Here is a 17,752-nt window from a genome sequence, read left to right as displayed (position 1 = left end):
GAAGCCATCAGGAACTGAACTAGAACAGGATTGGAAAAAAGAATCTGTTGTGATTAAGTATCTGAGCCATCATTTGGCTTCCTGAAGCTAATAACATCTTCTCAGAGCATTACTTTAAAGGCTGAGTTTCATAAACCATCTGAGCGTCTGCTCTTAGCCTTTTTGTAGGCTTCTTTAAGATCACAAATTGTTCCAGAAATTATCTGTCTAAATATACATCTGATTTCTTGGGTCGGGTCAGGAATGGAAGACAAGAGTGTCTACTAAATCGTGCTTCTCTTTGGTTTGATTGTAAATCACAGGGGAGCTTGCTAAAATGCAGATTCTGATTCATTCGGGGCTCAAGAGTCTGCATTTCTAACAAGCGCCTAAAGAAGTTGCTGGTCCATGTTTCACACTTTGAATAATAAAGTTCTAAATGACACTGGAGTTCAAACTCCAAATTGAGATTTCAATTTGAAATCAAAAAGATTCCTTTGGTTGTTTTAAAAGGTGGAGGGAGTAGTTGTGAGAAATCTTAATGGAAGTTTAAAATTTTAGTATTGTGATCTCTTTGTAGGGCTTTCACCATCAAGATCGTAATCAAATAATGTAAAGATTCTAAGATGTGTTTTGGTCTCATAAAGGTGCAAAAGATGTCAAAATGAAAGATTTTGAGGATGATGAAATGAAAACTTTGGATGTACAGGTTTTCTACCGGGAAGAACCAGAAAACCAGAATCTTAATTCATGCCCTTCTTCAGGTACTCAGCATCGTTTGTTCTTATCCATAATGATGCTCTTTAGGTATTTTGTGTGGGGTCATGTTTTGCAGTGCCAAAAGTCATAGCCTAATGAAAAGTTATTTAAGGAAAAGTCAGAAAGAAAAGAGAATTTATATTAAAATGGATACTTTCTCTGTAATTAGAAATGTCATTCTCTCCCTTCCATAGCTATTGCTAGCTTCTCCCTTTTTTTTCCTTCTTTTTTGTCTTCTTTTATCACTAAGTATTTGCATGTATACATTGAAAATGCAAATAGAGTCCTCCCAGAAACTCAATGTCTATGAAATCCAAAATCAGCCCTGCTTTGTAAAGAAATACTTCTACTCTTTGTGAGTCACCTGCTCAGTTTCCTCTCAAGATCTCAGGGCTGCAGTGTATGTTGATGAAATGTGTGCCCTGCACAGACCTGTGGAGCTGAGAGGTTGAGTGGGGCTGAGATCCAGCCTGTCTTGTTTGGCAAACAATACACTGAGGGGCTGTGTCCTCCAAAAGGGGCTCCTTTCTCTAATTCTCACATAAGTTAGCAACGGCCCTATAAGGCCCACTTTATGTTTCTTGAAGCATATTTTCATGAGGAGACCAGAAAGTTGCATAATAAGCCATAGTAAAGAGTTACTTATAGGGCTTCCCTGGTGGCGCAGTGGTTGAGAGTCCGCCGGCCGATGCAGGGGACGCGGGTTTGTGTCCCGGTCCGGGAGGATCCCACATGCCGCGGAGTGGCTGGGCCCGTGAGCCATGGCCGCTGAGCCTGCGCGTCCGGAGTCTGTGCTCCGCAACGGGAGAGGCCACAACAGTGAGAGGCCCGCGTACTGCAAAAAAAAAAAAAAAAAAAAAAAAAGAGTTACTTATAAAAGGGCATCAGGGAAACAATTAGGATCGATAATGAATAGTGTTAGAAGAAAGATGTGATTTGGGGATAACAACATAAGGTGAAAATTTATAGATTACTTCTGCAACCGAATGATACACATTTTTTGTTATTCCAGAATAAAATCAATGAATGTAAATTGCTTTCATTTTTTCTGACATGTAAAGGTCCTTAGTGAACTCACTTAACCTTTTAGAAATTCCCATTTTCTTTAAAATGGGTAGGTTGGACTCAACAGATGATTTCCAAGGTCTTTTCTAGCTCTTAATATTCTGTATGCTTATCTGTTAGTGAGAAAAGCCTCTGATTATTTTTTAAAACTTCTGATTCTATGAAGAGAGAATACCATGTGAGAGCCTGCAGAATTACAAAGCATGGTTGTTTGTCAATAAGAGATTACTTTGGGAGTTCATTATTCACAGTTAGGTGTTTTTCAAAGATCTAGGAGGGGTTTGTGGTTGTTTTGTCTCATACAGCATTTCCTTTAACTGGTGGCCATCTATCTTGCCCTGAATTAGGCCATTCTTGCTTTAATTTCTCCTTATTAGGCTTCCATGATTGTTTCAGAAAGAAATCTTTGTGGGTTTGTTTTTTTTTTTCCTTTTTGCCATTGGTACTTTGTCATTGGGGAGAATTCTGTACTTCAAGTCAGTGCAGAAGCTGGAATGGTTAATTAGAGACAAGGATTCTAAACTTTCTTGAATGAGGCCTTTCTTTCTAGAGACAGAATTCTTGTCTGTTGGACAATACCTGTTGCCTTGATTCCTCAGAGCAGTCACTGTCTGGTAACTTAGTTTCTTTTGTTTTACAGAAGTGCCTCATACTTACAGCCCATTGAAGCCAAGAAATTACCAACTAGAGCTTGCTTTACCTGCTCAGAAAGGAAAAAACACAATAATGTGTGCTCCTACTGGTAAGCCAATTGCCATTACTGATATAGTTTGTTTCTCTTTTGCTTCCTTTTTTCCCCTTTATTGAACACTGGGACACAATGGGCAAGTTTCAGTTTTTTGATTGTTCCATTTGTCTTTTGAGACAACCATTCTATTAATATAGTCTCAAGGTATTTAAGGAACATGAGGAAGGAAAGAAAAATGCCCTCATTTATTTTTTAAAATTTATTTATTTATTTTTGGCTGTGTTGAGTCTTTGTTACTGTGCGAGCTTTCTCTAGTTGAGGTGAGCGGGGGCTACTCTTCATTGCGGTGTGCAGGCTTCTCATTGTTGTGGCTTCTCTTGTTGCAGAGCACGGGCTCTAGGTGCGCGGGCTTCAGTAGTTGTGGCTTACGGGCTCTAGAGCACAGGCTCAGTAGTTGTGACGCACGGGCTTAGTTGTTCCGTGGCTTGTGGGATCTTCCCAGACCAGAGCTGGAACCCATGTCCCCCTCATTGGCAGGTGGATTCTCAACCACTGCACCACCAGGGAATCCCCCGAAAAATGCCCTTTTTTAGCTTCCTGCAGGCCCTGACTGTCTGAATGCATGTTAACTAGGACGCAGCTTGGTTTTTCAGTCATAGTGTAAATTCTGCAGTTGTTAACCTGCCCACTTCACCAATTTACTGTCAGCTCAGTGGGTTTAGGGGAGCCTAAAATAATGACCTTTCTACAGAAGTATTTTAGTATACTATTAGTTACATGTTGTCTTTCTCTTTATATGTTAAAAGGTTGTGGAAAAACTTTTGTTTCACTTCTTATATGTGAACATCATCTTAAAAAATTTCCACAAGGACAAAAGGGGAAAGCTGTCTTTTTTGCTATGCAACTCTCAGTGTATGGGCAGCAGAAATCTGTGTTCTCAAAGTATTTTGGAAGACTTGGGTAGGTATAAGTTGGTCCAACTTCTTTTTCTCTAGCTTCATGTAACTGATGTGTTTTCTGCTTTGTGTTGCTTTTGGAAAACCATGATTCAAAAAATTTATAGTAGATTAAGCTTTTATATAATCTAGATGTAGTTCCTTCATGGATTCAAGTCTTTTTTGTTAGATAGACCTGAAATCCTAAATTCCTTTGATTAGCTCTTGTCGAATGAGTAAATGACTTAAGATAACTTTTATATTTAAATGGCACAGTTAACTTTTTAATGATTTTATAATTTATTTAATATTACTCTTTTCCTTACTATTTTCTTTCTCAGTGGCTTACAAGAGTTACAGTCAGCCCTCTGTATCTGCAGGTACCACATGGAATATATTCTACTAGCAATTCTTCCTAGCTTACATTTATTGATCACTTACTATGTGTCAGGCTTCGTGCTGGCACTTAACTTTTCTCCAGATCTGTTCCTTTTGAACTTAGGGAGAATTTAATCCCTCGATATTCTGACCTGGTATTTCATATCTTTGTGGTTCGTCATTCACATCATGGTTGGTAATAGGAAATTTCTGTCATTTTCCAGGTACAAAGTTGTAGGCATTTCTGGAGTAACATGTGACAATGTCTCAGTGGAACAGACTGTTGAGAACAATGGCATCATCATTTTAACTCCACAGATTCTTGTGAACAACCTTAAAAATGGGACTATTCCATCACTCTCTGTCTTTGATGATATTTGATGAATGCCACAACACTAGTAAACATCATCCTTATAATATGATCATGTTTAATTGTCTAGATCAGAAGTTTGGAGGGTCTTCAGACTCACTGCCCCAGGTATCTCTAAAGTCAGATGGATTTCTCAGAAGAGTTCTAACCTTCCTAAATCCTGTTTATTTACCCTTGTGGCCATACTGAGGATGTCCTTCTGAGATCCTGAGTGCACATTGTACAACTCATTCGTTCATTTTGATTGATTCATTCATTTATTCACTTAACAAATATGTATTAGGTGCCTCCATGTGTCACGCACTGTGCTAGGCACTAGGGTATAAATATAAAAAGACATAGTACTTGCCCACAAACAGCTTAAGTTTTGTGGGGAGCAAAATATGTGAGAATTATGTTATAATTTATGGTGGTGGCACATGGTGGAGTGGTACAGAACAGAAATGACAGAGATCCTAAATGTGCTATGAAAGTAAGGCAAGACCTAACAGAAGTTAGGATAGGCAAAAACTAACAAGAGTTTACAAGATGGTTTTCAGTAAAGGCTACTGTATGTCCAGAGGCAGAGAGTTATGAAAGAGCACGGGGTGCTCAAGAAGCTTCAAGTTCTTTTTTTTTTTCTTTGGCCACACTGCATGGCTTGCAGGATCTTAGTTCCCTGACTGGGGATTGAACCTGGGCCACGGCAGTGAAAGTGCTGAGTCCTAACCACTGGACTGCCAGGGAATTCCCAAGAATATTGAGGTTCTTGATATTTCCTGAGTGCAGAGTGTGAAGTAGTGAATAGCAGCTGGTGAGGCAGGATGGGAGAGAGGGAATGACTGACAGAACAGTATTCCAGGAGAGACCAGAGGGTATGGGATAGGTAGGCAAGTAGATGCATTAGTACGGGAGAGCAGATGAAACACCATTTTTGGTGTCATCAGAGAGGAGTGGCTGAGGAGAGTCAAGACAGAGAGTAGACGGAGGCAGGAAGGGTAGGGAATCCCTGGCATATAACCTCTCTTTTCTCTCGAATGTAGGAGAGAGAGATCGTTCACTGAGGATAATCAAGATGGGAATGGAGGAGGGAGCTCAGGGTGTATGGAGAGGATTTGAAATGGTCGAGACAGAACTGAGAGGAACACAGAAGAATCGCCTGGTCATACTGGGGCCAAATGAGGTTGGAAACCATGACTATGGTTTACTGATCTCACATTTGAGTTATGTTCTCTAACCTTAATAATTACCCGTTTAGGAAGCACAGTTTAAAAGAAATTCAGTATGGTGCCCATAGACAAAATTCAGTAGAAATCACATTTCTTACAGATTTTTCTTCTAGAATAAAATTGGTAGTTAACTAGATTCCTTGCTTGATTGAATGATTCAGTCATTCAATATTTGAGTGGCTATGAGAGGAAGGAATAAATACTTATTAGGAGACCATTAAAGTAAATTCTTTACAAATGTTATCTTACTGAATTCACACAGCTACCGTTTTTTAAAAATTGAAGTATAGTTGATTTACAATGTTGTGTTAATTTCTGCTGCACAGCAAAGTGATTCAGTTATACATAGATATACATCCTTTTTAATAATCTTTTCCATTATGGTTTATCACCGGATATTGAATATAGTTCCCTGTGCTATATAGTAGGACCTTGTTGTTTATCCATTCTATATATAATAGTTTGCATCTGCTAATCCCAAACTCCCAATCCATCCCTTTCCCACCCCCCTCCCCCTTGGCAACCACAAGTCGATTCTCTATGTCACACAGCTACCTTTTTTTTTTTTTTAAGTTTTTTATTTTTTGGCTGCACCACACAGCATGTGGAATCTTAGTTCCCCGACCAGGGATCGAACCCATGCCCCCTGCACTGGAAGCATGGAGTTGTAACCACTAGACCGCCAGGGAAGTCCCACAGCTACCATTTTAAATGGCTGTTGTTTCCCAACTTTAGAGACAGCTGAAGATACTTGTCCAAGGACACACAGACAGTGTGACATCGCTGAGATTGGAATGCAAGCGTGTCTGATTTTAGTCCTTTTCCTTTTCAGTATGTTGTTCTACACATCATGGGGGAAACAAGGGTAAAGAAAAGTCCTGCCTTGAAAGGGTTTCTTCTCTTGGCTTCTATGCTGATTTGTGTTTAGCTGCTGAGTAACTATTCAGTGCTGAGTAACTATTCCTGCAGTTATTCAGTGCTTTGCCTAATGGGGACCTTTCCATTTTTGATGTCATGGAGAATGTCAGAAAAAAAAAATAACGTTCTTGCTCTTTATCTGAGGTTAGTTTAAAAAACAGAACAAAACCTACTTTAGCAGGAAAGAGTTACATGAAGGGTTGTGGAAACATCATGCTATTTCCCAGACATCTAACGGTTTGGAGTGCTCCTCACAGGTCATTGGGCTGACTGCCTCGGTTGGCACTGGGGATGCCAGAAATACAGCTGAAGCCACAGAATATATCTGCAAATTGTGTGCTTCTCTCGACACATCAGTGGTAGCAACAAAGACAACTTGGAGGAACTGGAGGAGATTGTTTATAAGCCCAAGAAGTGTAAGTGGGATCCAGTAACAAGCCCTTCGGGACTTTGTTACTCTCTGCTATTCTTAGTGCAGGGCCATTTAGATGAACGCTGAATTTTTACCCTTCCTCTGTTTAGTGGAAAATACTTAACCCCAGACTTGGGAAGTAATCACATTTCCAGCTTCTTTCCCCAACGAAGTTCAGGAGTGGCCTGTAGACAGCAAACATTCTTACTCTTCATTTCTGCAAAACTCTTATAAATGTACTGGCAGTGAGAGATGGGTGCTTAGAAAATCATGTAGATGGCTCAGTCCTTCCCTGCTTTCCGTGCCTGAGGCAGACACTGAGTTCCCATTCATCATTTGAATATGTATCTGGTAATTTTGGTTGAAGTGAAATTATCTGAACTCATATTTTCCCTCAAAAGATCAGAATATGATTTTATTAATAAGGTCAACTAACAAACGTTTCTTGAATATGAATGCTATATTAACCCAGCAAGGGAGATGGGTACAGAAGATGCATGTGAGTTCATCCCCTTGCTCTCTGAATAGCATATGACTGAATGAGTAAAAGGCAGAACATACATACCTGAAATAGTCAGGGAGCTGCTTGTAAGGAGTGTAGAGAAGGTACCTGGTCTACACCTTTTAATATCACGTACAACTTTCTTTATAGTCCAGTCCCCCCTGCCCCTGAGTTTCATCTCCTCTCACGACCCATAAGCCCAACCAAGTCGCATTCCTTGGGCTCCTCAAACGGGTCATGTGTTGTGTTCTGTCTCTAAGCTTTGTCCATCTGAGCATTTGCACATGACTGTGCTCACTCCTTCTTGCCTCTTTATCCCACGACACTGCCTCCCCGGGAAGAATGGGAGAGTCTTTCCCATGCTCCATGACACCTTGCAACATACTGTGTCACAGCACTCTGTGTGGTCATTTGGCTGTGTATCTTTCTATCCCCTAAGAAGACAGACCTCTCTGGAGCACAGAGCCTGTTCTTTTCAGCTATCACCAGAACGCGGCATGTGGTAGATGATTAATAAGTTTCTGTGGATACAATGCAAAAATGAATGTTAGGAACATTGTGAACACTCCTGGGGGTTGGGTGGGAAGGGAGAAGATCAAAGAACAGAGACAGGGTTTAAAATGTGGCATTTTCAGGAACAAGATGGATATCAGACTTGTCAGAGCAGGGCCTATGTGTTGAGTAACAGGAAAGCCTGAGTAAGAAGTTGAATTAGACCCAGACAGTGAAAGAGATGTTAGAATCAGTGCATTAAACACTAGGGAGCCGCTGCAAGGTTTCTGAGTATTTGTTTTATCATTCAGATGACTTGCCTGTGAGCCTGAGGCCCAGGGTTTTACAGAGGAAGTAACAAAAGCAGAGAAAGGTTTGGAGAGGCATGCTTTGAACTATGAAGTGTGCTTCCTGAAAAATACTCATTTTCCTTTGATGGCTCTAGTTTTTAGGAAAGTGGAATCACGGACCAACAACAGATTTAAATGCAACATATCTCAGTTGATGGTAGAGACAGAGTCTGGTAAAGAGTATCTTTGAAGAACTTGGTACCATAACTCTCGGTGAGAATAACCTCATTTTGTACTCTCTCCATATGGGAACAGCCATCTATTGTTCACTGGTGTCTTGCACTCTCCTTAGTTCAGACAATGTCAAGACCATATCTAGAGGTTGACTTTCTTGATTATAGGTTATTCAGGAACCTTCTTAGTCCTCCTTTATTTTCTCTTGCTTTTTTTTTCTCTTTTTAAATCGAAAGTAAATCTATCTGGACATGCACACCTGAAAAATACTGTATTTAAATCAATTCATTGCTTTCGTGGCCTTCCAAATTAGCTTTCCATCCTGACCTCCCTATTTATATGAATGAAACCACCATTCCCGTGAAGGCTCAGGTTCAAACCTAGGGGTGATCTTTGATTCTTTCTTCTTTTGAGGCTCTCATGAAGTCACTAAGTTCTGTTCTCCTTTTTAAAATTAGTTAATTAGTTAATTAATTCACCAGGTGTTGTGCCAGGTACTATGCTAGGTAATGGCACCAAGATTAAAGACAATCTTGCCCTCAAGGAACTCACAGTCAAACAATGAGAATCAGATGCGAATAGTTGCCATGCCATCGGGCAGAGTTACACACTGGGCATCATGGGAGCATATGGGAGCTTAGACATGGACTGGGCTGCAGGGAAGACTTCCCGGGGGAGGTGATGCCTGAGACAGATCTTGAAGTCAGCCAAGTTAAGACGGAGAGGTAATCAAGTGAGGTCGAAAAGGCATCAGAGTGACTTCCCTGGTGGCGCAGTGGTTAAGAATCCGCCTGCCAATGCAGGGGACACGGGTTTGAGCCCTGGTCGGGGAAGATCCCACATGCTGCAGAGTAGCTAAGCCCGTGCGCCACAACTACGGAGCCCACGAGCCACAACTACTGAAGCCCGTGTACCTAGAGCCCTTGCTCTGCAACAAGAGAAGCTACCACAATGAGAAACCCATGCACCCGCAACGAAGAGTAGCCCCCGCTCACCACAACTAGAGAAAGCCCTCACGCAGCAACGAGGACCCAACACAGCCGAAAATAAATAACTAAAATAAATAAATTTATAACAAAAAGAAAAGAAAAGAAATGGCATCAGACGCAGAAGGAAGGAGAGAGTGCAGTGAATTTTAGGACCTGCAAGATTTCGTGATAATTCTAACAAGTGAGTAGTAGAAAGGAGTGAGGCTAATGGAAGAGGCAAGGGCCAGTGAAGGGCCCAGTAGGCCAAGCTGAGTTTGAATTTTAGCCTAAAAGCAATGGGAAGCAGCGGGTGATTTTAAACTGATTAGTCCTGAGATGAGGACACTAGTGAATGAAGAGAGTCAAACAGAGGCGGTGGAGATGGGGTGGTGAAGGGAGGAGGCTTGTGCAGACAAGAAGTGTTCAGCTTTAAGGGCTAGCTGGCTTTGGGTGGGAATGAGAAGGCGGTGGGGGGGGGGCAGGGTGGCGTGGCACCTGTGTGTGCGCCAGCAGGTGGTACTGGTTCTAGCACTAGGAGCAGCTTTGGCAGACACAGGTGAGTTCAGAGTTTTGGAGATGTTGAATTCTTGATGTCTGCAAGGTAACTCCTGGTGTCTCGCCTTCTCTCACACTTAATTTGCTTTTCTCTTTCCTTTTCTTTCACAGCTTGATTTCAGACTTATTCTAACACCTCATTTGTCCACCTCTGTTTCCCATTGAACCCCCATTACCTGGCTTGTCTGCCTGAAATTACCAGTTTTATCTCGTCAGTGTCCTGCTGGCATCCTTGTTCTTCCAGGCCGAGCTCTAACCTGCCCATTTGCGCCCTGCTCGTGCAATCTGGTTCTGCTTCTCTTGCCAGGTTTCCCCTGTATGCTAGCTCTGTGACTTAGCATAATGATTTTGCTTCTCTGAGCTTCCATTTCCTAATCTGTAAAATATAATATCTACCTCATGGGGTTGTGAACTGAAGTGAAATTTTAAATGTAAGACATGTTGGTTCTTGGTACATAGTAGGTATTCAGTAAACAAGCGTATATGTACACAGACACACTACTGAGAGGAATATCTGTGTACAGAGAGTAAGGAAGAAAATTAGAAGGCAAGGCATGCTTAGAACCTTAAATGACTGGCCAGATGGCACAATGAAAAACTTTTTTTTTTTCAGAAAACTTATCTCAAATTCAAAATAGGAATTTTGGAACACAGAGATATGAACAGTGGATTATCACAGTTCAGAAAGCATGCATGGTGTTTCACATGCCAAAGATGAAGAGAGCAGGATTTGTAAAGCACTGTTTTTCTACACATCGCATTTGTGGGTATGTGGCTTCTTTGGAAAAGCATATTTCAGTTGTGTCACCTACTGGGAGCTGCAATGTGGCAGCTGAGAGAGCATCACTTAGGAACTTGCCAGGTGGTTCTTATGAAGCAAACTCCAAAAGTTATCCCATTCAGCGTCTTCTTTGCTCTCTGAAACCTAGCACTAGAGGCAACGGGACAGAAACAAAGGCCGAGGTTGTATGTTGTGCCTCAGCATTCCCATAATTGGCATAATTGGAAAACACTGGGTGGTGATGCACATTATTGTAGATACGTGACCAGTGACAGCCATCTTTAAAGTTCAGTAGGTGGGTTGTGTTGCCATATCCTGAAGCACATGTCTTTCTGCTTTTGGTCAAGCCACATGCTGAGAAATCCAGAGTCTCTGGTTGTTTGCTGGCTAATCAAGAAGGTAAGCAACAACAACCATCATCACCTCTGCTTGTCGTGCCATTGAAAATATTTTAAAATGCACTCAGTCAGTATGAATTTGTAGAATTTTAATGAATTTAATTGACTATCTGGTGTAAGTGGTCAGCACCATCATTCTGAACAGGTGCCATTACAATTCAGTGATGGCTTTGGGTGTATAAAAAGGTTAAGTTGAATGTCTGAATTACATTTTTGTGTGATTTAATCTTTGACATGCATTTTTCTTGGAATTTTCTTTCTCTTCTAAGGTAGAATTCTAGAATCCAAAGTGATCCTAATTAATTAATGAGTCTAGCTAATTGAGGGTTTCTTTTTTATAGTGTGGTTCTAAGGTTTTATTATAGTACTGTTAGAGACCATTCATCTTAAAAAAAACTAAGTTGGAATAGATTTGAGACAAGTTTATTATTAAAATTAATTCTGTGTTAATTACAGCAAATTGAACTTGAGTACAGCGAATGCACTAGGCATTAGAAACATACTGAAACTGTTTTCACTTTCAACAGAGATACAATGATGCCCTCATTATCAATGAGCATGCTCGAATGAAAGATGCTCTGGATTACTTAAAAGACTTCTTCAGAAATGTCCAAGCAGAAGGATTTGATGAGATTGAGCAAGCGCTCACTCAGAGATTTGAAGATGGGTAGCATTTCCAGGAGAGGAAGGCCAGTGGAGCCTGGAGACTCCAAGGGCAGCTACACATATTGTGTCACACTTAGCGACATGTGGTTACGCTCAGGGACTTGTCCCGGGCTTAAGAAGGTATTATACATGTCAGAACTATGATGCTTCAGGGAAATCTGGCGCTTATGAAAAGAATCTGCTGCTTACACTATTTCTTGTTTTGAAGAAGGAAAAAATAATAGGATTTGCAAAGGATACATCCCATCAAAATAGTCAATTGATGTAGCATTTTTTTGGTTTAACTTTTAGTAATTTTATAAAGGTTTAAAATTTTTTTTAAAGTGTTTTAATGATATTAAGACTGTAATTATATATATGTCTTTATAAAGAAGAAAACCAACACAGCTCATAATCCCACTGCCTTCATATTAAGAAAAATATAGGAAAATATTAACTGAAAAATCTCTCTTCTTCCTCTCTCAAATGCTTTTCCCAAAGGTAATTACTGTTAATTTTTTTGCCTACCAAAGTATTAACTATACATACGTGTGCTGCTAAACACTGAACAACCAGATTTCTGGGGGAAAAAAAATGTATGCATTTATCAGTATATTTAATGTATGCATTAAATTGATGGTTATTCCTCATAAAATTCTGGTCAGAGATTGGGAGATAAACTGTTTGAACTATAGCTAAAGGTCACAGTGTGTTCTACGTTGCTAGAATTTATAAACCTTTTGTAAAATGTTCCCCTTTTGCAGAGAAGCTGCAGGAACTAGAATGTATTTCCATGGATCCCAGCAATGAGAACCCTAAACTCAAAGATCTCTGCTTCATCTTGCAAGAAGAGTACCACTTAAGCCCAGAGACCAGAATCATCCTCTTTGTGAAAACCAGAGCACTCATGGATGTAAGCTTCTTCCGCTTTGTGGGTAACAAATTGGCCCAGTACCATTTTATTGAAAAGATTGGCCTTTCCTCATTGCTTTGCAATCAAGCATCCATATATGTGTGGGTCTGTTTCTGGGCTCTTTATTCTATTCTGATTTTCTGTTTGTTTATCCTTATACTAATACCTCACTGTCTCAATCACTCTGATTTATAGTAAGTTTTAATACCCATAGAGAAAGCACTTCAAACTTTTTAATTATTTTCATCACTTTAAAAAATTTTAGCTATTGTATGGGTACCTACTGGTACCTCACTAGGGTTTTAATTTGCATTTCACTAATGACTAATACGGTTGAGCATTTCTTCATACACTTATTAGCCATTCATATATCTCCTTTGGTGAAGTATCTGTTCACATCTTTTGCCCATTTAAAAATGGGGTTTGATTGGGTTAATTATCATATTATTGTTGAGTTTTTGAGAGTTCTTTTTTCTGACAAAAATGTCCTCTGTCAGCAATGTGATTTGCAAATATTTTCTTCTGATCTTTTCATTCTCTTAACAGTATCTCTTACAGATTGAAAGCTTTAACTTTTGACAGAGTCCAGTTTATCATTTTTTTTCTTTTTGTGGATTGTGCTTTTGCTATTGTGTCTAAGAAACCTTTGCTTACCCAAGAGCAGAAAGATTTTTTTCTATGTTGTCTTCTAGAAGTTTTATAGATTTACATTTTATATTTAAGTCTACAGTCCATTTTGAGGTATGGGTTGAGATTCTTTTTTTCTTTTAGCATGTGGGCATCCAATTGTTTCAGCATATATGGTGAAAAGACTATCCTTTCTCCATTGAATTGCCTTCATAACTTAAAAAAAATCAGTTGACTGTATTTATGTGGGTCTATTTCTAGATTCTCTATTCTGTTTCATTCATTTATACATCTATCCTTGCACCCATCCTACACTGTCTTGATTACTGTAACTTTATAGTAAGTCTTTAAATCAGGTAGTATGAGTCTTCCAACTTTTTAATTCTTTTCAAAATTGTTTTAGGTATCTTTCTTTACCTTTCCATTTTTATTTTAGAATCAGCTCATCCACATCTACAAGAAAGTCTGCTGGAATTTCATTTGGGATTACATTGAATCTATAGATAAAATTGGGGAGAAATGACACTGTAACAATATTGAGTCTTCCAGTCCATGACCATAGTATATCTCTTCATTTATAGAGGGCTTCTGTATTAGTTATCTAGTGCTGATAACAGATTACCCCAAAACTTAGTAGCTGGAAACAACAGACATCTGTCATCTTTTAATATGTATGGGTCAGGAATCTGGAAACAACTGGGTATTTCTGTCTCAGGGTGTCTCATGAGGCTGCAGTCAGGGTGCTGGCCATGGCTGCAGTTATCTCAAGGCTTGACTCAGAGGACCAGCTTCCAACCTTACTGTGTGGCTTTTGGCAGAAGATGTGCTTCGCTCACTCACGGGCACCTCTCCACAGGCTGGCCTCGCAACATGGCCTCTGGCTTCCTCTAGAGTGAGTGATCAAGAGAGGTTGAGGTCAATATGGAGGTCACAGTCATTTTATAGCTTCAACTTGGAAGTGATTCCCCTCAGGTCTGCCATATTTTGTTCATTAGAAGCAAGTCGATAAGACAACCTGCTATATTTAAAATAGATAACCAACAAGGACCCTGTATAGCATAGGGAACTCTGCTCAATATTCTGTAATAACCTAAATGGGAAAAGAATTTGAAAAAGAATAGATACGTGTATATGTATAACTGAATCACTTTGCTGTATACCTGAAAGTGACAACATTGTTAATCAACGATACTCCAATATAAAATAAAAATTAAAAAAAAGAAGCAAGTCAGTAAGTTCAGTTCACACTTGAGGGGAGGGGGTTAAACAGGATCTGAATACCAGCAGGTGGAAATCCCTCAGGGCTACCTTCGAGGCCAACTGCCACATATTCTTTGGTTTCTTTTATCAGTGTTTTGTCGTTTTCAGCATACAGATTCTGCACATATTTTGTTAGACTTATACCTAAGTATTAATGCTATTATAAACCGTACTTCTAATTGTTTGTTGCTGGTATATAGAAATACAACTGATGTCTGTATATGGATCTTGTGTCCCGAGATCTTGCTAAATTCACTTATTAGTTCCACATACCCACTATTCTGAACCTTGCCTTTTTCACTTAAAAAATATCTAAGAGATTAAACCATATCAGATTACAAAGATCTATACCATTATAGTTAATTATTGCATAGACTTCAATTACAAGAAGCTTTTTTCCCTCAGGTTTATTAGTCTGAAAACTACTTAAGTATACTTGTCTGTATACTTTTTTTTTAATTGAAGTATAGTTAATTTACAATGTTGAATTTATTTCTGCTGTACAACAGAGTGATTCAGTTATACATATACATGCATTCTTTTTTATATTCTTTTCCATTACGGTTTACTTTAAGTTTTTTGCGTATATTCAATATTGAATTAATACAGATAGTATACAAATAGTATCCAACTGATAATTGCTTTGTATTTTCAGGCTTTAAAGAAACGGCTTGAAGAAAATCCTAAGCTCAGCTTTCTCAAACCTGGCATATTGACTGGACGTGGCAGAACAAATCAGAAAATAGGTATTTATATATAGTGGATTAGATTTAGTATACTATATATATATAAGAACATATATAATATATTTGAATTCTTTCTTATTGCTTATATCAGTCGGGGTTCAACCAGAGAAGCAAAACCAGTAGGAGATTATACATACATACATATATACGTACATATATATATATATTGAAACATACATGTGTTGTACACAGACGCACACACAGGGATTTATTACAAGGAATTGACATAGACACTTGGACTGGCAAAGCAAGTCTGAAGTCCATAGGGCAGGTGCAGGACCAGGTGGAACCCCACAGGCATGAGCTATTTGGAGTCTCTGAGCTCAGAGGTCACCTGAGCTCTCTTTTAAAGGGCTGACTTGATTAGGTCAGGCCCACCTAGGATGAAGTCCCTTTTGAGTAACAATGTCAACTGATTTAAGAACTTAAATTACATCTGCAAATTCCCTTCACAGAAGCACCTAGGTGAATATCTGGGGACTGCAGTTCAGCCTAACTAAGTGGACACATCAGAAAGCCATCACAGTGCTCAAATGCCAGAAATTTGTAGACTTTGCCTCCTTCCATAAGTCCTATAGACAAAACCACAGTTTTTCTTTTAATATTGTTTGAGTATGTTACTCTCTTGCTCAAATTCTCAGCCAATAGATTAAGATTAACTGGAAACAGAAATGTTCTCTTTCTATTTTATTGTTATTCTTTAAACTATAGATACTTTATATAATATTATATATCTTGTAATTTTTAAAAAAGTCCTAGAGATAATCCTGAAATCTAGGTAGGGGGTTAAAGGATGAAAGGCTGGGCTTCCCTGGTGGCGAAGTGGTTGAGAGTCTGCCTGCCGATGCAGGGGACACGGGTTCATGCCCTGGTCCGGGAAGATCCCATATGCCGCGGAGCGGCTGGGCCTGTGAGCCATGGCCGCTGAGCCTGCGCGTCCGGAGCCTGTGCTCCGCAACGGGAGAGGCCACAACAGTGAGAGACCTGCGTACTGCAAAAAAAAAAAAAAAAAAAGGATTAAAGGCTACCTCTGTTGTCACCCAGGAGGATTCTAGGTGGCCGGTCCTCATCCTGACATTCTCACAGCCATGCTCCCCATGCCTCAGTGACCGGCAATGACAGGTCCTTACTGTATCTCTTATTTAGTGTTATTTATAATAAGCAGTCCCCTTGCTGCCAGTCCTCGGTTGTCACCCTTGCACTTTCCCCTTATGCAAAATTTAAACTTCATGAATCTAAAAAGTAAAGTCAGATTTTGAAAAGTTGGCTTACCAAATGAAGTCCAACACCACATTACTGTGGTTGGAATTCAGAGTTCTCTGCCATATGACTCCAGCGTGAGTCTAATTTGATTTTCAAACTTTGTTATTCCTCCACACATAAGCACCCAGAAACTATTTTCATACTTGTTTGTTCGTCCGTCCCTCCATTCATCCGTCCGTCCGTCCATCCATCCACCCGCATTCGTTTAGAACTTACTCTGTTCCAGTCACTGTGTATCTGCCAAGCAGCGTTCCCCTCCTCCTAAGACTAGACCACCAGGGAGGGGTATCCCTCCTCCAGGCCCCGCAGCACCCAGTTCCGCCCCCATTTCATTGCTCATCACACTGAATTGTAGTTTCCTATTTATATCCTTCTTCCACAAACTAGGAGCTCCTTGTAGATAAAAATGAACCTTTTCACCATTCTAGCCTTATCTGACAGACCATAACTGCTGAATGAATATTTGATGAACAAATGGATAAGTTCAGAAATTAGTGAAGTATGGTGTCTGTCTTGGGCATGTTCATTGTTCAGTAGAAATGATGGTGGAAAAAAATTGTTTTGGCCTCAACAAAATATATCTCAAGATTTTGGCTTTCTATATACTAGGGAAAAAATGGAACTTTTATAAATTCAGGACTTCCCTGGTGGAGCAGTGGTTAAGAATACGCCTGCCAGTGCAGGGGACACGGGTTCGAGCCCTGGTCCGGGAAGATCCTACGTGCCGCGGAGCAACTAAGCCTGTGAGCCACGACTACTGAAGCCCGCGTGCCTGGAGCCCATGCTTTGCAATAAGAGAAGCCCCCGCAATGAGAAGATGTACATCACAATGAAGAGTAGCCCCCGATCACCACAACTAGAGAAAGCCTGCAGGCAGCAATGAAGACCCAACGCAGCCAAAAAAAAAAAATATATATATATATATATATATATATATATATATATATAAATTCTATTAATTCTGAGGTGGAGACCACTGAAATTCTTTCCTTCTCAGTGTATCAGTGGCTGGGAACTGCATACTGCTGGATCCTAGACTTAAATTCAAAGCCCGATTCTGCTGCTAGCTAGCTGTCAGTTTACCATACCTCCAAAACGTCAAGATCTTCACCTATAACAAAGGGGAATCATAACGTTTGCCACATCAACCTAAAAGGGCCTTGTGAAATTCCAATGAGTAAGTAGATGTGAAACGGTCTTGTTAGCTGAAAACTGCTGTGCGTGTGCAAATGTGCTAAAATCAGCTGTTAATATTTTTGCAAAAAAATCAATATTTGTTTTGATATACCATGACCAAAGCCACATAGCTAGTAGTTGCCACAGCTGGGATTTTAGGTCAGGCAGACTTGTGGCAGAGTCCAAGTTG

At 39.9% G+C, this 17,752-nt stretch overlaps 1 protein-coding gene across 1 annotated transcript in view; it reads left to right on the top strand.

Annotated features, from left to right (window-relative positions):
• The window catches only part of RIGI (RNA sensor RIG-I), a gene marked incomplete at both ends in the record, with an annotated part of 39,273 nt that overhangs the window by 9,769 nt on the left and 11,752 nt on the right, over positions 1-17,752 (top strand). Inside the window, 14 exon segments of the mRNA XM_082656902.1 lie at positions 627-743; positions 2,444-2,545; positions 3,298-3,451; positions 4,029-4,172; positions 4,174-4,282; positions 6,558-6,663; positions 6,666-6,716; positions 8,152-8,224; positions 8,226-8,269; positions 10,367-10,462; positions 10,465-10,520; positions 11,460-11,595; positions 12,342-12,490; positions 15,033-15,123. Coding sequence (XP_082513028.1) covers positions 627-743; positions 2,444-2,545; positions 3,298-3,451; positions 4,029-4,172; positions 4,174-4,282; positions 6,558-6,663; positions 6,666-6,716; positions 8,152-8,224; positions 8,226-8,269; positions 10,367-10,462; positions 10,465-10,520; positions 11,460-11,595; positions 12,342-12,490; positions 15,033-15,123 — 1,428 coding nt within the window.

The sequence above is a fragment of the Grampus griseus genome (genome assembly GCF_964374135.1).
Source record: "Grampus griseus genome assembly, chromosome: 6".
Taxonomy (NCBI): Eukaryota; Metazoa; Chordata; class Mammalia; order Artiodactyla; family Delphinidae; genus Grampus; species Grampus griseus.
Note: the sequence above shows the minus strand (reverse complement) of the source record. Positions and strands in the feature narration are given on the sequence as shown.